General features: G+C 33.5%; 2 protein-coding genes across 3 annotated transcripts in view; one reads left to right on the top strand and one right to left on the bottom strand.

The window, feature by feature from the left end:
• The window catches only part of LOC124529947 (klaroid protein-like), a 28196-nt gene extending 22851 nt beyond the window's left edge, over positions 1–5345 (bottom strand). The window contains exons 1-2 of the mRNA XM_047103898.1: positions 4795–5345; positions 2019–2190 (exon numbers count right to left, since the gene is read on the bottom strand). Of these exons, the coding sequence (XP_046959854.1) occupies positions 2019–2190; positions 4795–4952 (330 nt within the window). The 5' untranslated portion in view covers positions 4953–5345. The remainder of the gene's footprint in view (positions 1–2018; positions 2191–4794) is intronic.
• Positions 5346–5661: 316 nt separating this feature from the next.
• On the top strand, positions 5662–21444 carry LOC124529946 (Fanconi anemia group I protein homolog). 2 transcript variants are annotated; one of them, XM_047103897.1, is made up of 25 exons: positions 5662–5829; positions 5939–6043; positions 6129–6301; positions 6995–7162; positions 7623–7733; positions 8130–8260; positions 8535–8734; positions 9407–9534; positions 10072–10286; positions 10406–10592; positions 10816–10986; positions 11633–11736; positions 12436–12596; positions 13234–13407; positions 13788–13973; positions 14216–14433; positions 14872–15045; positions 15716–15843; positions 16132–16328; positions 17608–17754; positions 18145–18343; positions 18909–19098; positions 19828–20020; positions 20427–20541; positions 21295–21444. In XM_047103897.1, exons 1-25 carry the CDS (start codon positions 5731–5733, stop codon positions 21423–21425), a joined length of 4005 nt encoding a protein of 1334 aa, XP_046959853.1. In that variant the 5' UTR covers positions 5662–5730; the 3' UTR covers positions 21426–21444. The 2 variants fall into 2 exon arrangements, 1 of the variants encoding a protein (XP_046959853.1); XR_006966446.1 differs by lacking the exon at positions 21295–21444 and having other exon boundaries at positions 18953–19098.
• Positions 21445–22842: the final 1398 nt, after the last annotated feature.

Genomic DNA, 22842 nt, shown 5'->3' with positions numbered 1-22842 from the left:
ACGAATACATTATGTCGTATTGAAGCTTAATGATATAAACCAATTTGAACATGGAACTGTATTTTAAGGTGAATGCATCACCTGGATTTAGTCCGGTTTATTTCGAATTTGTCTGGAATTTAAGACGTGATTGGAAACGACTCGTCTGGACTTGAGGCCGTTGAGTGCTGATTCTTCAGACTTTAGAGACATTTTTGTGTTTTTGTAAGAGTTGTCGTCAAGGTTTGCTTATAAGCCGCTAATCCGTAGCGACGTACTATACACGTGCACGTAATACGCAACTACTTTAACTTGAACCATATTTTTATATAAAATGTAGTCTATAACAGTGATCAAGAGAATATTTATGATAAAACCAGGAAATGGTTAATAATTTTGTTGAAAGAGTTGCGATGAAAATAAACAAACCAGTCGGCCATCGTTATCTAAGGATTTATTAGCATTCAAAATTCTTCATTCATACTGATGATATTAGACTTTTATCTTTAAAGAAATCCAGTAATTTATGCGTATGTATAAATTCTATTGCGGAGACGCACCCTTCCATGTTAAATTATCGGTGTTTTAATAAAATAAACTTGAAAATTTTAATCTAATTCGCATTTTTTTGCCGTCTCTACTCTTATTCGTCTCACGCACACTAAGTCGTCTCGTAAGCACGACAGTCACACACTCATCCAAATGCAGGACGATAGTAATACAAGAATGAAATAGTTAAAATAAATGATCATAAAGAAACCTACTAAAATTTTCAAGAAAAACACAAGTGGTAAAATTTCCCATTTAGCTTAGCATCAAATTCTTCAATAATAAATAATCATTGGAATATTAAAAAAAAGTACATTTTTTAATCATTTTGGTAGCCCTGTATTGCATACCGATCTTATTTTATGTATTTATACATTTGTGATGCATTCCGTAACATATACGTCGTGTCATATGCGAGCATGCGGTACGCCTTTGACCTTGAATTGATTGTAGCTGAGATAGCACGCAACGGTATCTCTAAGCTTGGTTCAATGATTTGAATAAAAATGGCAAACAATATTTTTTTAGCTTTCTTAGAAAAGTCGAATTCAGTTCAAAAATTTATAGCTATTATAAAAACACGCTGTTTCTTTCATCAGGTAGGTCGGGGTAGTTAGTACTTTTCCGACGTTAGTTTTCGTAGTTTTTACTTTGACTATGAATAACGTGACGTGTGGTGATACTTTAAAGGCATTTAAATAGAACTGCTATTATACACTATAATAACATATATGTACTTAATTTATTAAAATGATGTTTTTACTGTATTTTCCTTGCCGTATATGCCGTATACGGAAATGGAGCCTTGAAAGAAAGGCAGTGTCGAAATTGGTTTGCCAGAATTCGTTCTGGTGATTTTTCATCGGAAAATGCTCAACGATCTGGCCGCCCAGTCGAAGTCGATGGTACCCATATCAGGGCCATTATCGATTCAGATTGCACAACACGTCGTGATATTGCACAGAAACTCAATGTATCGCACACATGCATTAAAAATGTTTGGATATATCAAAAACTCGTTTTAAGGAAAAATTTCAAATTTTCCTTCTTGTGTGAAATCGGCAATCACTTAGTTGCCAACCCTATACAAGAAAAGATAATCGAAATTCGATATTGAAAGATAATCGAAGAAAAAAATAATGCAAAGTAGTGATTTTCTGGGCGTTACTGTAATTAATATGCATATTTATTTTTGTCTTTGTCTTCGCATTGTTATAATTCACATTGGAAATAATATTATTTTTTCTCATTTAATATTCTTATAGATTGTAAATTAATGTGATTATTTTAAATATTTAATACATAATCTATATCGAAACCAGCTTCCTGCCAACCAGGTGTCCCATCTTTTATACATCTTTTGTTTTTTTTTTTTGTTTTCTGTCAAACTAAGGTAAATACTATACACGGTAAAGTTTTTAAACCCTCTTTCTCGGACTTATTGCAATAAATTCTTTTTTTTATTTATCTTTATTAAAAAAAAATCTTACCTGATATATTTCTTTTCTATTTCCTCTCAGCCTGTCTAAGCTCTCCTCGGAGGAGTAGTCGGAGGTTTTGATAAGCTTCTCCGATTGCCGCGTGAAGTTTCGGGTGCGATACGCGGGAGGAGATTCCTCTTCGACTTCCTGTACTGATTCTATGGGCTTTGTTTCAGTTTGTCTGAAAGAATTTTCGAAATAAATAAAACACGTATTATCTTTTTTAGTAGTAGTAGAAAAAATATTTAGTTAATCATACAAGTATTGGACTATGAAAAAAATATAGTTGTTTAATAATATAATCGGCATTATGTTTATTATTAATTTTTAGTTATTTACGTATTATTTATTAAGGAACTAAAATATTCTATAATACTTATATGTAAACTTATAAGCAGTATATTTAGTAATATTGTCATAAAAACCTAAATTTTGAACTCAGGCCCTCAAAATTTACAACCTTATAATATAATAGATATGAGAAAGTAAAAAGAACATTTTCTGGCTGAAAAATTGTTGCTCAAGCATATAATTTTAATACTTAGTTAAGACTTTGTTTCTGACATATAGTTTTCTATCTCCGGTTCTCAACCGATGGTAGCATAACTCAATAGTTTGTAAAATGAGTATCAAAAGTGTAGAATGAGAATCAAAAGTGCTTGTAAAAGCCTACTTGATTGAATTACATTTTGTTTTAATTTAATTAAATTTGGTTCTGCAGTTTAACCTGAAAGGATAGCCAGACCAACAAGGCTGACAGAGATTATTTTCGCACATTATTGATGTGTTATGTGTGGTAAAAAATTCAATATTGACAGAATTTTAATTAATTTTAAAAACCAGTGATAAGAAATGATAAAAACGAATAATTATAAGCAACATGATTGAGACAGGTTATTTATCAAACAATGCAACAAGGCAATATAGTTTTGCATAGATAAAACTAAAAATATTTTACTTTGAAATTATATTTCTTGAACATACAAATAAATCCATTAAATTTTCTCATACATAAGAACTACAACTACAATTAACACAAGTGCCATAAACACGATTTGAGTTTCAAAACATTTGTTAGCATGGTAGGTGTGAAAATAATTCGAAAGCTTCCATTGTAAGTTTGAATAAAAAGCCACAAAGCAAAAGCTCTAACTTATGGCATTAAATAAAGTGACCTGTTTGTAAATTTCGTTCAAACAATTAAGTAATTCATAATTATATGTAACCATATTTTAAATATCACAACAATCAACTATGGGGTTGTCCATTAATCACGTGATCTTTTTTTAGCATTTTTTAACCCCCCCTCCCCCATTGGTGATACGTAGTGAGGTTTAAGACCACCCCCCCTCCCCCTTCTCAACATCACGTGTATTTTTAGTACCTACAACAAATCTTAAAATTTTCTGAATATTATCTTAAATACATACAGGTATAAACTATAATCTTATTTTATTCTGAAATTAAGGATCATATTTGTTTAAAAATCGCGCATTAGACGAAAAAATAAATACACGAGATATCTTACTACACCCCCCTCCCCCTTGTGTTATTTTCGTGATTTTTATCAAACCCCTCCCCCCCCTTTCAAGCCTCACGTGATTAATGGACAACCCCTATGTTGCATTTATATCAATATAATAATTTGAATATGATTGAAATAAACTAAACTGGCCCAGGAAAGGAGATAGCATTTTATTTAATTCACCCTTCTAGGGTCTGTAATGGGGATGACTGTTTGTGTTATAAAAGTTTTATTAAATCCACACAAGTAAACTTGCAGGTTCATGTAGTTTACATATTCATAATATTTAGATAAAAATACTATACACTAATATAAATAATAAATAACAAAATTTAATTTAACTCAAATATTGAATAACAGATTCAATTTCCAGCTACAGTGTAGATGATATCGTTCTTATGAAACAGTGTTTAGCATCACATTAGCCAAGGTTATGGTATTGTGGCATCAAATTTTTATGTTAAGGTCACCGTAAAACCATGGTTGACCTCACAGTAAGTCTACTATGACGTCATAATCCACACCAAACATGTTCTTTACTTTGGTAGGCCTACAAAAGTAGCTCAAGTTACAACATTTTTTTGACAAACATTTGTCTAAGGAAATATGAGTGCAATTTACAGAGTTAAGTTTTAAAACAAATAAATGAATTAATGATTTTTTTATCACATCATTATCATTGAAATCGTAATCTAAAGACTTCCAACATACATGGAAGAAAATGCAACTCAGTGTTTAAAGATGATTTTTTAATTAAAAAAAATATAGTTAGATACTCATACATAAGTCATACTTTTAGTCATTGAAGAAGATTAATTTTACAATCATTATAATCAGCTACTCATTGTCCACAACTGGACAATGGATTTTGGATGCTTCTCCCAATTTCTATTCTAATACATTATAATTTAAATAAATATATTTTTTATAGTTTTATGTTAAAATGTTTTTTATGTAGAATATATATTTTATGACATAGGTTATACATATGCATAATCCGTTCACAATCTTATCAGTGTTATCACATAATGGTACATATATATTGATAAATAAATAGAATAAGTATGGTCTAAATTAAAAATTTCACAATTTCGTAGCACTTATAAAAAATCATCTTAATAATAATCTTATGAGACTAAGATATCAATCAAATAAATATTTGAAATAATATACAACTTTTATTAAATATATTGTAATATAAAACTTATTTCATTTGTTGTTTTTAGTGTTTGTTTACAGAGTAAGAATTCCGCAACTTACTTGATAGGCGTACTTCGTTTTATAGGAGTCTTTCTTCCAGATTTATGGTGCTTGTGTTCTTCACCCTCTACACAGCTCTCACGATCGCAGCTGGAACGTAAAAAGGGTGTTTTCGACCGGGACCTTGACCTCAATCCGCTAACTGTCGGGTTCTCCATTATTAGAATTTATTTACACTACGAAAATTATATCACTATCACTTCCGCATGTTTAAGCACTAAACTTAATTGAACCTAGCACTCGGTTGTCGGCACACTATTTGAAACGTAAATTAAAAACGGACTAGTACAGGATGATTATTGCACAAGAAATCTATTTCTGTGGCTTCGAGCAATGCCGCCAAAATGTATCGTTACGTCTTGCTTCACTCACTTTGAACGATAACCTAATCAGAAAATAGTAATGCTTTCAATATTTTTATTTAGGTAATGACGTTCACGTAAAACCATTGTACAGTCTCTTGTACATACGAAAAGTTAATAAAATGATAAAAGTAATTCTGTAACGTCTCTTTTGCTAAACATAAACTATGATGACGTCATTATCAAAAAGACGTTACAACCATACTAGTGTTACTATAAATGAATTATGAAATGTAAAAAAAAAATATTATAAAAGTACTTAATATGAAATCACAGAATTTTAAAAAGGCATAAGAAAAATAATTGTAATTTGTCAAATTTACTTTTTTAATCTTATTTTAGTTATTTACTTAGTAGAATAATATGATGTATTATGATGGTATATTGGAATACTTTTGCCTGTTGGTAATGAAGAAATAACCAAAACCATTTGATTTTTTTTTTTATCTGTAGTCTAATGTCAATATTATTCTTTATCTTATTATTCAAATGACGTATTTTAAAAAATTGGCGGCGCATAAAAGTTTTAGAAATATTTCTATTTAAATATTACTACCATTTTTTATGTAGAAGAATGGAAGCGAAAACGATTTTCAGTAAAATTATAAAACTTGGACAAAATAACAGTGAACGTGAAGAATTGTATAAATTTTGCAAATTGAAACTTGAACAGGTTGAATCATGTTTTCATTAACGATTAAAGTTTGAAGAGCGATAATATTGATATATGTTTTTTTTTTATATTTTTATTGTACTAATATATTAAATTTGCCTTTAATTAGGTGTTTGATGAAATTCCTCGTAGAATACTACATAACGATGGTGCTAACTTGTTGGATTGTATTTTCAATGGCTTACCAGATAATACATCCAAAATCAAAGTTAAGGTAATTTTAAATAGAGTTTATACGAAAATTCATTACAATACGTGTTAAATTAATGATATCATTCATAATAATCATAATATTTTAGGTAATTGATATAGTACTAAAAACAATGAGAAAAGAAACAACATCACTCACACACTGTGGTGATGTGATAAGTAGACTATGCTTAGAATTGCCAAGATTGCCATTAGAACACTTAGTAAGGTGGAGCAGTGATAGTGTCCAATCTATAGTAGATGACAGCGATGTTAATATGATGTAAGTATATAAGCATTATATTTATATAATAGATAGGCATTGATCGCCAAATGAACCTCTATGCTTGGGAACTAAGTAGTTATGACCATTTGCCCTGCAATTACATTGCTTCTTCCACAATATGTTCCAAACCTTCTCAAAAGGAGAGGAGCCCTTTAGCCCAGCAGTGGGAATTTACAGGCTGTTACTTCCCCAACAAACTGCAATATAGAAATACTATATGACATTAGTATTACTATGTGTAATTACTTAAAATGTATATTTCAAGTAAACCTTATCAAAAGAAGAGGTGCCTTTGTAGTTGGACATTTGTTTGTTGTGATTTGAGTTTCAATAAGTTGTATAAAATTGCATTACATTCTCATTACAAAAACATCTAAGTATTATGGTTTAGTGGAAAATCATATTCATCATAATTGATAAAAATAAATATTGATGTTACAGTAAAACATATGTCAAAATATAGCTGCAAAGTCGAAATTTATAATGTAAGCCATGTCTGATCAATCATGTTGAATTTTTGTTTTTGACTCACATTGATAGGTATTATTGATATCCTTTAAAGTATATGATTGTTATCTTTCAAATTAATTCCTCTTTATTGAATGCCCAAGTCCTATAATTGTTTAATAAAGTGAGCACCTTTTCTCATTTTGGATTCGATACTTTAATAAGTTATTTTGTATATTACAGTTGGAGGGACATTTTACCAGAGTGCCTTAATGCAATTTTGTTGCACGACAATGTCAAGTATTGTGGTTCTGAATTGTCGGGTGTTGAATTTAAAGTGCAGTGTGTGCACACATTGTGTCAATGCCGATGGAATGAGAAGCAGCTGGTGCAGTTGACAGCTATGTTTAAGTGAGTATATTATAAGAGTAAATTAATGTAATTATGGGATAAATTAACATACTAAACTTTCCTTGGAAGAACTCACCTCTTTAGACTTCAACTTCTAGAAGGTGAAGCTTGATAGTGAAAATACTAACAATAATATACTATAACATTTCTAACCATACTAATGTCTATCAGTGGCAATAGCTCACTATCAGGTTGCAAGTTGCTTGCTACCTATTTAAATAATAAAAAATGAAATGAATACATGTGGAAGTAACTACAATAATTCTACCTAGTGGAACATTTGCCCACTTTTAAATACAGTAATTTGTATTATGTTTAGAGAGGGTTGGTCAATATTTCCACAAAAAATTTAAATTTGTTTTGCTTGGACTTGATTGTGTTGTATTAATTGTAAAAACATAGGGTGTAGTTGCATAAAAGTATATTTTAGACCTTTTTTATAGTGTTTTTCTTTTTTCAGAGATATTCAACTGTTGCGCACAGATCACAGACAAGTTGTAAACAAGATTTGTTCATATATGGTGGATATATCACCTGATGCCCTGCCTCCACTTGTCCACCAATTGCTCAAGTAAATATGTCACATTTAATTTTAAAATCATATTGAATACTTAAATATAAAATTAATCTTTGTCTAGTGTTTACATGTCTGTTTTAAACAGAATAAGAACCTCCTTTGAAATTACAAATTAGTTACAGGTTAATGTTCGAAAAAATATTTACCTAAATTATAGGTAATTAGACTGTAACAACATTTTAGATGATAATACAATAAAAGTAATAATTACTTAACATGTTTGTGTGTTCCACAACAGAGGAAAACAGGCGGATTTGAAATTGAGAGCTTTGTTATTTCAACCCTCTATCATTATTTTATTCATATTTTATTATATTTCTTGCTATACATCCTCTTACAAAATAAAAGATGAGCGAATACATTGTAAAAGAATTTACATTATTTTTGCAGGTTATGCAAGTTATATAATGTTGAAATTGTTCTTGCTCACTTGAGTCATTACTTTAATGTAAGATTATACAGCAAGCTGGAGCCTCCGCCTCAAGACTCAGAGTCGACCACAATGGATGTTGATGATATAGGTACTTGATATTTTCATTGATAATTAAAATACAAGCTGTAATATTTTTAATCCACATAGATACATAGATTATATATTTTTAATTTATTTAAATATTATAGTAAATACTTATTTCGCTGGCTGCAATTGGCTTTGTTCTAATTAAAATTAATAATACACAAATTAGGAAATAATTATGAGGGCAATATTTACTTCATATGAGTATGTTAAGCATATACATTAATTAATATTATGTAAGTATTTATTTTATTTACTATATATTTGCTTGTCTTCAGTTCAACACAGCCCCGCCGAGATGAGTAGGTGTTTGTCTACATGCCTGTACCATATATCACAAGGAGCAGCGGAACCGGAACTCATTCGCAAGCACATAAAACAGTGGCCGAAAACGCAACTGTTAAGGACGCCATTCCTCATTGACCTTGCTCTAGCTATCTCGGAAAAGGGAGCAGATTTCAGATCTGTCTGTTTGGATGTAAGTGTGATTATTATTATAAACCGTGAGCGTAGGATGGAACTTTGTCATCGTAAATCGAAATGTGTTGTTCTGTAGGAATGTGGGCAAAAGGGCTCTTACCATAATTAACTGGCTCTGGCAAATTTTTAAGAGTGTTATGATTTTAGCCGATTATGTAGGTACTTATGTATATTTATGTGCATGTATGTAGTGGCATTGTTTCAATAATTGGTAGAGTTTTGTGCAAAATCGTCTGGGTGGGTACCCACCCACTAATCATATTATATGAAATGTATGTTAAAATACAAGACAAAAAATTTGTGATTGGTTTTCCTAACTTTTTCCTTTTCTTTCATCTCCTCTTTAGTATAGTGATTAAAACAGTTGTATAACTAGAAATCAATACAGTAACAATAACAAGTAACAATTCGTCTTATCATTCTGTTTTTTTGTTGACGCTACTGCACTGTGTTTTTGTTGACGTTACTGCTAACAGCCGTACTAGGCGTGTCACAGTTCCTACAAGTTGCATCCCATTCTCACTGGGTACGCATCATATAATCAAATAAATTTAAATTAAATTAAAAAAAAAAAATTAGTTATTTAATACAATTGCGTAATAATGGAATACACCTCGGTTATAATGCCTTTTTTGCATGTTTTATAATTTGTTTGAATAACATTTTGAAGGTAATAAGGTCGGCGATAGAGTTTCGTATATTGGACGAACTGAAAAGCAAAGAGTCTGCGTGGGCTCGCTCTGTGTTGCCGCCCGACGTGGACATTGTTAGCGTGCTCAAGGTGCTCACTACTGAAAGGTAAAATATTTTATCGATCATAATGAATTATACCAGTGATGTCAGTCTGACTGATTTTGGCTTCGGCTGCATAGCTGACAATCTATGCAGGATATATTTATAGGTCACTTTCCTAGGTACGGGAATACACATATCTAACTTATAATTACTGGGCTGTTACCGAGAATTTTTCGATAGGAAAACAAAATATGTTTTTAGTGACTGGACCCATTTAAAATCTAGTCATTATTACACCAGTGATTGTGAGTGGTCGGTAGTCAGTTATACAACCATGGTAATCGAGTGATAACATGGGGTGGGTCGCCTATAACAATTTCATTTTATGTCAAACTGTATCTGAAGCAAGTGATTGTATAGTAGACTAAAATTTTTTTTTGACCTATTCACCATATAATTTTCCACTAATTCGCAATACTTGTAATTGTTGTGTTTTGGTGTGAAAAGTGATCCATTGACGATGGGTGAATAATATTTATTATACTACCAAGTGTCTGAGTCTGCCTATCTATTCTTAGTAACCTGAATGTTTGCTTGCAGTGCTAATCACCGGCAATTAACCGTGGTGGGTCTTATCAACCTCGCCTTCTGTTTGCTCTCCGTATCCCGATTAAAGCCCACGGCCCAGGCGTGCTGGTCACACGGAAAGCTGATTCTGGTGCGGCTGTGCAAAGCCCAGCCAGAGACCGCGGGGCACATACTCAGTCAACTAGCTGATAAAATTTTTGGGGACTACAGCCAACACCAGTACACTGGTAGGGCCCTTTTAAATATGTACCCTAAAATTTTAAATCATAATTTTGTAAAGTTGTGGTAATGCACCAATGAAATGGCAACACAATAAGGCTCAGCTCAAGGGCTCTCCCGGCCGCAGACTGCCTGTACGTGCTGTGCAAGCTGTCGGCGGCGGCGGTGGAGCGCAGCGCGCAGCTGGCGGGCGCGCTGGAGAGCTGCGGCGCGGCGGGCGCGCGCGTGTACGGCGCCGTGCGGCCGCTGCTGCCCTACAGCGCGCGCGTGCGCGACACGCTCGTCATGGTGTGCCGCAAGGGCCTCTACTCGCGGTGCGCCCCCTCCCCCTCCCGTAGCGACGAAAGAAAACTCCATTAGGAATCTTTCACACTAATGAGAATCCACCAATACGCATGGGGCTGTCAACTCCAGACCATCTCTTCAAAAGAGTTAAGAGACCTGAAACCCAGTAGAGAGACATTAATAATCTGCCAAATAAAACAAACCAATTTCAATTTTAACAAACAAAAGTCATAATAAAACGTTCTACAACAGGGACTCCAGCTACCGCTGCTTAGCCCTCTTTGGGTTTCTGACTGTGCTGAAATACATGAAGCTATCAAAGGAGCTGTCATCGAGCCAGAGCGGCGCCAGCGACCAGTTCAGCTCGCACTCGTACCTCACGCAGCTCACGGTGGACATGCACGCCACGAGCCAGGGCGCCGCGTAAGTTTGCAGACATCCGCCATATTCGACTTCATATGATGCCATTACCGTCTATGCCACCGTAAGAATACAAAATTCGTTAGATTACAATCTGTCTAGTCAGATTGTAAACTGTCGTAATATTGTGAACCGTTAATGATTGCAATTTAACGAATTGTTTTTCGCTATATTGTAATATATCGATAAATTTATGCTTAGATTTTTAAATTTGCTCAGTGGATTTTGATGCGTTGCGTTTTTTTTTAATAGATAGTGTTTCGAGAGGAAGGTTTATATTTATAATACATGCACAATATAGTAGAGAAACACTGATAACTTTAAAGGTTTCGTGAACAAACACATTTCTTACAAACCCTACGAGATAGATCAAAATAACAGTATTGTACACATTATAAAGGTCTTCAAAAAAGTCAGTCACAAAATAAAACATATAGAAAAGTTTCTAGACTTACAATCATAGAAGTACATTCAATGAACGCGCTAGTCATATATTGAAATAGCAGATTTGACGAGTTGACTGCGACATATATATATAGAAACGTAGCAATTTATTTTGATATTCCAATTGAAAAAATCTTGCAAAAAAACTAACTACAACAATACATGTTTTGTGTACAGTACATAGATACCTTACTCTTTCAAACAGGATAACGTCTCGAGTTCGCAACGAAACGATATGTTTGGAAGTGCTTTCGATTCTACGTCGCTGTCTCGTTCAAGATGCTGCCGTCAAACAATTGTTATACACTGGTAAGATATTTTTAAATAATATCTTTTATTACATTCATTGGAACAGCGTGGTGGAATATGTTCCAAACCTTCTTCTCAAAGGGAGAGGAGGCCTTTAGCCCAGCAGTGAGAATTAACAGGCTGTTGTTGTTGTTATTACATTCATCAAACAGAGTGAAATCAACTGTTATTGTATGGTTGATAAACCAAGTAGTGAATATTATATGGAGTGAATAATAAATCTAATGAGATGGGAATGCAATAAATCTTTCTATTCATTCGTTGGTTATTATAATTTGTATCTTGAAGTGATGCTAATAAGGTCTAAATTTCAAACTTAATTTTATTATTGATCTGTGAAATTAAAAATAACGCAAAACGGAAGTTTAAGTGGATACAATACAATATAATAAACTCGAATGTAAGTCTATTGTGCTATCTGCCCGTTACGTTATCTCGGTCAAAACACTGAACCGATTTTGATGTCATTTTGTAAGAAGCAAGCTGGAACTCCAAGGATTTTTTATTAGTTATAACTAACACCCAACGACCAGCCCCTAAAACGCCAGCGAAGTCTCGTTCGGCGGTAAGAAATAATGATAAATAAATTTAAATCTTTCAATAAAAAAAAAATGCATATTAATACAACTTAAATGAATTATGATTTAGTAAAATATTAAATATAGTAGCATTTGTATGTTTGTACGAACGTGTTTTTAGAGATGTACGACTGTACCAAAGACAAGCCAGCTCTGCACGAGTCGATCCTGGAACTGTTCTATGATCACTTGAATAAGTATTTACCCGATGATGATGACGAAACCTCCGTGCTACTCTTCGACAAGTGTGTACAATTATCAAGCACGGGTGCTACTTTAACAGTAAGTGCTATTCATTCGTGTATTAAGAGGCTATAGATTCTAAGTTCCTGATAATTCCAGATGGGTATACTCTATTCCAATGAGAATAGGAAAAAACCAAAACAAAACTTTCTTTTTAATATTACAAGTGGTTTGTTGGTATGTTCGCTATATAATTTGTTACAAACAGTACTTGATTAATATATCTTCATTTGTAATACAACAATATTTTACTTAACAGCGTAAATCCACTTAAAATTTAATTCTAAAGCAACGATAACAGTTTTGCTGACATTCAAATCGCCATTTTGCGATAAACGAACAATTAAAACGGAGTGCTCGTTTAACGCGAACTACTACGATCTAAATAAAAACTAACGAATCATTTTTATTTAAGACTACAAAATTCTGCTACCTATAAATTCTAATATGTACCATATCCGCAATTTATATAAAAAATATATAAAAAAATTCATAAATTACGTTTAAAAGCAATAAAAAATATCGTTCCATAGCATTCATTACCCATTCACTCAATAATTCTCTCCTCATTAGTGTAACTCAATTGATATGTTGTTTATTTATCTTTTTCCTATTCCCATTGGAATAGAATATAAATAGTTGCTGATCAAATTTCAACAATGTTTAATTATTTTAGGAACCAATTGGTCAGCTGTTGTACGTGATAGCGCAGTTCTTACAAGTGGAAGAGGATGAGTCAGAAGACGTCCTCGGTAGTCAAAGCGAGAACGGCGCCACCTTCCTCCGGAGAAAGCTTACGGACATCATGGAAAAGCTGTGCAAGAGCGATCTCTCAGCTGTGATACAAATGGTTTGTGCCTATTTATTGATATTTCCCTTTTTAAGTAGTTCGTGAGATTTATTTAAGGCTTGTCTTTAGGTTTTATAGTACGTTTGAGATCGTAGTAATCAAAATTTATTATTTAATTTATTTTTATTCTTGTATTTTTAAAGTCGGCCCGTTAAATACAATCATAAAAGGGTAAGACTAAATCAGTTTGGGAGAATCAGTTTCTAATATGTATAAGTAAATTTATCTATTTTAATTTTTAAGAAAATGGAAAGTGTACCAGTATGGTGGTTTTTATTAGAAATAAGCGATAATATATATGTTAATTTAATTAATTCTTTGGCGTCACGTGGACGCAGGTGAATATTTGAATGAAATAAAATTAATATTTTCGTTTTAAGGATGACACGGGCTTAAATGATCTGACACCCGAGTCCAAAGCGAAGAATATAAAAGTGCAGCAGACGTTGCAGTGCTACGAGGCGCTCATAGCGCATCGCATCATGCAGTGGAACCCTCAGAACTCCAACGCCAACTCCGTGCACCACTTGTACAAGGCCTACAATCAGCTGTTGGATAATACTAAGGCATGTAAAAATGATATCTATCTATACTGATATTATAAAGAGGCAAAACTTATTAGTTTGTACGTAGAGGTAATATTAGCAAGTTTTGCACTAATACTATTGTTTTAAATATATCATTTCCTTTGCACTTATGCATATAATATTCTTGGAATGCGAAGGTATAAATTGTATTATTTATACTAATGATTAAAGATGAAAACCACACTACCATAACCAAAAATAAATACTTTCAATTATTTCAGGGATCCCCGAAAACAGGTAAAAAGAATAAATCATTAAATGATACCAAGGAAACAGTGAAATCTCAAAAGACCCAAAAGTCACAAAAATCACAGAAGGAGAAAGGTAAATCGCCCAAGAAAGTATCCAATACGGTCAAAGAGAGAGCCGGACCCTTCAAGCCGCTCCCGTGCCTGTGGGACTTGCAGCTGTGCCTGCGAGTACTGGACCTCCTGTACAGGTGAGATACTTTTTTAATTGAATCGAAAAGATTAATACAGAGATTTTGTTCACAGCTAAGAATAGTGATTTTATTGATGTTTGACACAACAACAGCCTGTAAAATCCCACTGCTGGGCTAAGGCCTCCTCTCCCTTTGAGTAGAAGGTTTTAGAATATATTTCACCACGCTGTTCCAATGCGGGTTGGCGGAATACACATGTGGCAGAATTTCTATGAAATCTGTCACATGCAGGTTTCCTCACGATGTTTTCCTTCACCGCTGAGCACGAGATGAATTACAAAGACAAATTAAGCACATGAATCAGCGGTGCTTGCCTGGGTTTGAACCCGCAATCATCGGTTAACATGCACGCGTTCTAAACACTGGGCGCTGATGTTTGACACACAAAAAAGGAAATTCTCACCATAATAATTATAATAAAATGACGTGTTACAGCGAGAGCGTCCCGTGGTCGTCGGCGGAGCAGCGCAACCACATCCGCGCGCGCAGCGACTTCCACGTGTTCGCGCTGCGCGGCGCCGCCGCGGCGCTGGCGCCGGCCGATGCGCGTGCCGCCCGCGCCCCCGCCCTGCGCGCCGCCGCGCTGCTGCACGCGCGCGTGCTCTGCCGGTGAGCCCGCACACCTGCCTCGCTGTTTAAATAGACTTTCATATCGTACATCTCAAGTGCCGTTCTCTGCTCTATTGCTAACCAAATAAGGTTGAATTTGGAACAAAAGATAGTATACTAATGATGTTCTAGTAAACAGGTTATTAACGCGCAATAAGTGAAGACTAGAAAACGTACTAATTGGGACGTTTGCCTTTAGTCGTTTTACGTAGTAATACGTTTTGCGTTATCCTTTTTATTTATTGTTTTTATCAAGCTATCATTTTTACTTGTAACGAAATGTAAAATAAACGGTCCCCGGCGCGGCACACTTTTTCTGTTGTTTAGTATGGGTATAACATGTCTCTTTATAAGATTATCATTGTAGTATACAGTTTGTTTCTTTTATCATTCATGATGTAAGAACGGAAATAAATTTAAATACAATTTGAGCCGCGCTTAATTATCCGCGCCGGAAGGTTAATATGATTAAACTTTACGTCGTTTTTCTCCAATCAATCGTATGGCCCGTAGTTGGCCACACTTGACACGCGTTACCTAGTAGTATCGTTGATTAAAGTGATTTATGTAGAAAAATTAGAATTACAACTCTCAGCTTCAATCTCCTCAAGTGATAAACATATTCCAAAGCATGTTCTACTATATGTCATTATTCTACATTATTTTACAGATTTCAGGATATGTGTGATTTCGATGACCACACAACCCTAGCTTGTCTAGAACTTTATAAGACGTGCCTGAGCTCGTTACTATCGCCGGCGTACTCTTTGAAGATAGAAGACGTCATGTCTGGTATAAGTATGTATAGTAATAAAAACATAATTAGAAAATGATTTTACATGTTTGTACTCAAATTGACACTGGCCACTTGTTCTATAAGTTCCCAAAATAAAACTTGTCAAAGATGTGTTTTCTTACATTGTTATGCCAACCCTATGGCTTCTAGATGTTATTCATGTAGATGTAGTAGCCGCATCAATCACATAGGGACATAAAACAATATAGTTAGCAATTATATATCACCATTTTCATTGTACTGTTGTGTTATATTGATGTGTTCATACCAAACTTTTGTTGACGTTTCAGCCGGCAATAACGACAAACCAGCCACAGCTTGCCTTGCGGAGATTCTTGAAAGTCTACATTCAGCACTGACATACATAGAAACAGAGGCAGCCGAAGAAGATTTGGATATGGTCAGAAAGAAGATACTTACGACTCTCGTTCAGATCGCTGTCTTACTTTTGGAGGTACCGATTGTACCTTGCAATCAACTAACTGGGGTGAGTGTTGTAAGAATAATTCTAGTAAATTTCCTACTGTAGCAATTTCAAGCTTATTACATATATTGCAAATAAACCAATTAAAAGAACTTTAATTTATTTTCTTTAAATTGGAATCTATTTTATAATGTCACAAAAAAACGTATGAGTTTTTAAAAAGTCTAGACAAATTGTAAATTGTCCAAAAATTGTGTCAAGTTAAATATATAGAAAGTCATTTAGTTCATAGGTTCGTCGATCTGACGAAAATAAATAAAATGTATTTGTATTATATGTAAACATTGTTTCCGAAATTTGAGGCGATGGCGATATCAAGGCGATGCCATTGGTTACTTTTTATCAAGCGTTTATGAATTCAATGTCTTAGGTAGCACTCTCCTAGAGTAAGTCAATAGTCAAAGTAGTATTATGTAATCCTTATTTATATTATTATAGTATTATTATGTAATCCTTATTTTTGTAATCTAAATTCTTTATTCCTTAATTTAATTTTATTATTTTATTTGATGTTAATGTGATTGAATTTATGGTAGTCTTGCTTTTGTTTATGTTATATAAATTATTATTTATTGCATGTTTAATATTTTGCACACCGATAAATCGGTAGAATATGAGAATTTATATTAATGAACAGACATCAAAACACCTGTATTGTGTACAATATTCTTGCAAATAAATAATAATAATATAATATGAGACAACATCACATACATTACTCTGATCCCAATGTAAGTAGCTGAAGCACTTGTATAATATAAAACTATACTATATAACACTATATCACTTGTATAATAAAATCAGAAGTAACGACGGTACCACAAACACCCAGACCCAAGACAACATAGAAAACTAATGGTAATCTACATCGACTCTGCCGGGAATCGAAACCAGAACCCATCGAACTGGTGTACACACCACTCGACCATGGTGGTCGAGTCGTTTTTTTTTTTTTTTTTTATGGTATAGGTTGGCGGACGAGTATATGGGCCACCTGATGGCAAGTGATCACCACCGTCCATAGACAACGGCACTGTAAGAAATATTCATCATTCTTTACATCGCCAATGCGCCATCAACCTTAGAACTAAGATGTTATGTCCCTTGTGCCTGTAGTTACACTGGCTCACTCACCCTTCAGACCGGAACACAACAATACCGACTATTGTTATTTGGCGGTAGAATAACTGATGAGTGGGTGGTACCTACCCAGACGGGCTTGTACAGAGCCCTACCACCAAGTATATAAATGAATTATGAAAGCTTGTCGGTCCTGAGGCAGGCGGCGTTAAAGCTGGAGGAGTACGTGCGCGGCAGCCGGCAGGCGGAGGCGCTGGCGCTGGCTGGCGCGCTGCTGGGCGCGCAGCCGGAGCCCGCGCTGCTCGCCGACCTGTTGCTCAAGCTCACCGCCGAGCTGGGCCTCATCGACGTGAGTGCTCTTTCAACCGCTTTTCCTGTAGCTATTCCTAGATTAATATAAGTCCTACTGATTAAATCGCAGTATATATCGAATTCGAAGTAAAATATAACATTCATTTGTAACGTATTTTTTAATTATTGTTCTTTTGCTAATCATGTTCGTCTTTATTCGATAAGAAGTTTATAATTAGTATTATGTTTCCATAATAATCGGTAAAATTTAATAATATGTGTAATAATAACATTAAAGTGATAATAAAATATGTTTTGATGTTGTTTCTCAAACAGTGCCATCTTGCAAATATTATAATATACAGTAGAATATAGGACACTATAACATTTTTTTTCTCGCTTTGGACGCACTTTTGTTCTTGCTGACATTACTTCTTTGGTACAACAGGAAGAAGACAGTTCTGCTGGCCAAGAAACAAATAATTTCCCAACGATAGACTCACGCTCCGGTCATATGGTTTTGGGTCAAGTTTGCGTACATCTGAGTAATCGTTTTAAAATCACTGAGCATTTACTCAGCAGGGCAAGAGATCTCACAGCCGCGCTGAGCGTTGCTGTGCACTCGCACCAGCAGCGGATTGATCGAGGTGAGGATATATTCATTACATTTTATAATTGTATATGTCACCGTAAGATTACAAAATTCGTTAGATTACAATCTGACGAGACCGATTGCGAAAAATAATACGTTAAATTGAAATCATATTTCACAGTTCACAATATTTGGTCAGTTTACAATCTGTCTCATCAGATTGTAATCTAACGAATTTTATAATCTTACGGTGACATTTTATTCCATCTGTACTTTTCGATCTCCTGTCGCCTCAACCGTGGCAGTAACGCATAGACACGTAGAGTTCAATTCAGACCGTCTCTTTAAACATATCATTTACAGTTGCCATTTATGACACTATAAGAGTAATTTACCCGCCCCGGCTTCGCAATGTGTATGTTGTTTTCGTATATAATACATGTATTACATACATAAATCTACTCTCGAATTATTCTATCTATTATCAGCATCAAAATCCGTTGCGTAAATTTAAATATCTAAGCATAAATAGGGACAGACAGCGGTCAGCGACTTTTTTATACCATGTAATTATACTGATTGATATGAAATTAATCGAAGTTTATTTATTCTGTGGTTAGAACTACAAGAGCTGTACAAGTCGATTGTAATCCAACTGTGTCAGCTGACGACGTGGACGACGGAAACAGCCAAACTGCGGTGCTGTATCGGCGGCGGAAGCGACAAAGTGTTGAACATTTGCGTGCGTCTCTATTCGCTGCTGGCGACTTTCATCAAGCAGCTAGACCCGACCATGGTGCCGGCTTTGAGGTAACCATCACTATGAAATTACCCGACCATGGTGCCGGCTTTGAGGTTATATACACTATGAAATTAACCCTTGCAGTTTTACGTCAAAATATCTGTGTTACATTTCTGCCGTTGTATATCTATAATGCCGTTATCTACCTTAACTTAATTATGAGCTATGAGCATAACAATCGCGGTTAATTTTTTTTTTATTTGATTGTACACCACACTGAGAAGTAAAAATACATAGATTTGGCCTTGATAGAACAGGCGTACAATTTTGGCGACCTTATCGCTACATAGCGATCTCTTCCAGGCAACCAAGAAAATGTTAACTTATCGATGATAAGACCATATAATTATTTCCAAAACTAATTAAGACATCAAAATACCGTATATATGTCGATAGATTTTTTTTTCGTATTAATATGTCATCAAAAGTGAATAGAGTGAAAATCGATCCGATGTCAGTTAATTGCGTTATTGTTACACCACTGCAGATTTCAAGTAGTTCTTAATTCGACCTTGATATTTAACTCCGAGGCCGATGGAATTTCCACTTCAAATAAGTTGTTTAGGTGTCATTTATATAGGTACATATATAATAAGTGCAGGGAGAAGTCTCATGTTTCATGGTCACAATGTAGATCTGTGTGATGACTACTTTCAAGGAGTGTGAAAAAATCGAATTGCGAGGCTCAGGTGATTAAGAAATATTTACTTACTAATAGACTTTATTTTATATTACAGACTAGAAAGACTGTTTAAGTTTTCCGGTAAGAAGCTGTCTGCAGTCATGGACGGTCTTATCACATACCTGGAGTCGTCGCAGCAACAGCGGAACGCTAGCAAGGTGCTGAGAGACACCAAGCTGATACCGCGACTGGTACTGGAGGCAGAACAGTTCAGCAAACACGTCATTCTCCTAGGAACGAAGGCAAATGTACGTATACATAGAAGGCTTATTTTGAAAAATGATCTTATGAAAAAATCTTTTAATTTCTTTACTGTAAATACATGAGAGAATTTGCATTTTTCGTATTAAGCTAAACTTTTGCCATTTGATATTAATAGGCAGATACTTTATTTTAAATTCTCTTTAGGGATAGATAATGATTTGTCATATTAATAATATTCATTTATATTTTATTGAATGAACCAAAACTACATTTTTAAAGATCTGTTCAACTTATGGATGATTTCATTGCTATTCTAGTTCTGCTATATATACCTATATAACAAAATGGAAATAAAATATGTATAGTATCGCTTTACTCCATTCGTTTATGTAATATATTTATATAATAATATTTAAGATTTGTATTCACTTTTAATAATTAAATTTTCAGTTGAACTTTCAACAATATTTATCCTTGGGGACGGCGAGAGATTTCAAAATCAAAGCGCCATTGCTACAAGGAGTTATCAATACAGTCGACCAGTCAAAGGATAATGAAGCGGATGGTAATTTAATTATAGAATTTGTACCGTAGTTATTCCATCGGGGTTAGTGTTAACAATGTACAGAAATCGACAAATACCTGTATCCAATGGCTGTTTATTTCAAGATGGCCGCCATCGGTCGTTACAGAATGACGTCATTTGCTATAATTAGTACTAATATAAAAAAAAATGTATTTCTTAACTGTTATTAATATGTATAAAATATATTGAAAATATTTTGCGTTACAAGTTTCATTGTATGGTAACACATTTTCGTATTCATAATTTTTATTTAAAAATGTAATAAAATCTCTTTAATTGAGTTTAGTTCCGTACAATACCATTTAAGATAAGTAGGCTAAAAAGAGCCAGTATAATAAAAATTGTATATTTCGAAATAAACGACAGCTATTTTACTGAGCGGATCTGACTCGTTAAAAAAACGACGGCAGGTATATTATGTATATTTAAATCCCAGTAAATTTTCTAAAAATTGTATTAAAATAAGTATTATTTAATTTACGCCTTATGTATATACAAACGAATATAGCTAATGTATGTGTAATGTAAAGTGGGAACTATACAAATTAAGACTCTTCTCTGGATTGGTAGCAATATTGCATTATATTTCCTCGTTGAATCGAATTTCGAACCTCTATGCGAAAATTTTACCAGCCGTTTGGGATGGAGGCAATAAGATTTAGTAAAAAAAAAGTTATAAAATGTTATGTAATAATAAATGCATTTAAAAATTTGTAAATATTTTTATTTCAGAGTGTGATAATATCAATGATGCGGCAACAGAAATTTTAACACCTTTGGTAAGTGATGAAGAACACACCAGCGGGGATGAACACAACAACAGTGATGAAGAACCACCGAAAAACAAACGCAAACGAATTTAAATTTTTTTTTTTATATAAATAAGCTAATATTTTTTATATCTTTTTATGTGTATAATATAAATAAACATTAATAATTTAAGTTGTCGTTTTTTTTTAAATTATAAGGCATGAAATCTACCTTTAATTATAAAGGTATAATATATGTATATGAAAAGTGAGATCATTGTCTATTTAATGAATACATGACAGCGAATCGATGAAAGGGAGATATATAGAGATATAGAGAAATAGAGATAGAGAGATAGAGATAGAGACACATAGACTACAGAAATATAGATTAAGGGTAAAGGCAAAACGGTTCAGTAAGTTTTTCGTTTGATTGTCATATGTACTTACTTATTCAAGCTAACTCATGGATGTTGTAATTTTGATACTAGTAGTAATAACAATAGACCAGAGTATCTGGTTTTGTAACTCTGCCAGCTTTTTTGTAATATATATTCACTATTTGGTATCAGTTGTTTGTAAGATTAATATTTTTAGTTTTTTTTGTTTTTTATAATTGTTGTTTAATATATTACATTGCATACAGCCTGATTGTAGTTATAAAAATACCGTGATGTAATAACAATGCTACTTAGCATAGTTTTTGTTTTAGTCATATTATTTTTTGATGAATAAAGATTACAACTTAGATATATTAATATCAAGGACTTACTAAAGTGTTATTCAAAATATTTTAAAACATACACATCCGTCAATTTTTTTTTATTCGTAAATTGATATAAAATAACCGTAACGTAGAATTAGCCATTCGAACAAAAACAACTTTACATCGAACAACGTTGGATGGTACTGTTGGACTGCGTTAACTAAGTAGTAAAAATGAAGCATGTGATTTTTCTATAAAACAATTCATTGATTTGTTTATTTCATTATTCCATTTTAAAGTTTTGTTTTGATTTCAGTAAATTGTAAACTGCAAGTCACTCTTACATTTTTCACCGTGAAAACTTATTTAAAAAACGTTTTTCTTTTTTGTATACAGCCGCTCTCTTACCGGCCAGTAGCTTTTTCCTCTCTCTAAAATTAATTATTTTTTAAATTATAATAATTTAGTATATTGCGATTGAGAATCTTCCTTATTTTGCTGCACATTTACAACTGGAGCTCTTCAAAAAGAGTCTAACCGTTTTTTTATGAGCAGCAACATATAATCAACATAACAGATTCACGTTAGAATCTAGAAGAGAACAGAAATCAATTAGATACTTGTGAAAACTTACGCCCGATTAAATTTCTAACTGAAATTCACTTAAACAATATTTTTTACAGAACCGAAGAACTCTGCATTTTCCGCATACATTCATTTTTATTTTATTATTTTAATGTAAAACCTTTTTAAAACCATAACAGAGTAGAACCTTATTTCTTGCTAAAAAAATGAATAGAAAATATTTCAAAAAATTAAAAAGAA

This window comes from Vanessa cardui, chromosome 5 (assembly GCF_905220365.1).
Source record: "Vanessa cardui chromosome 5, ilVanCard2.1, whole genome shotgun sequence".
NCBI lineage: Eukaryota > Metazoa > Arthropoda > Insecta > Lepidoptera > Nymphalidae > Vanessa > Vanessa cardui.
Note: the sequence above shows the minus strand (reverse complement) of the source record. Positions and strands in the feature narration are given on the sequence as shown.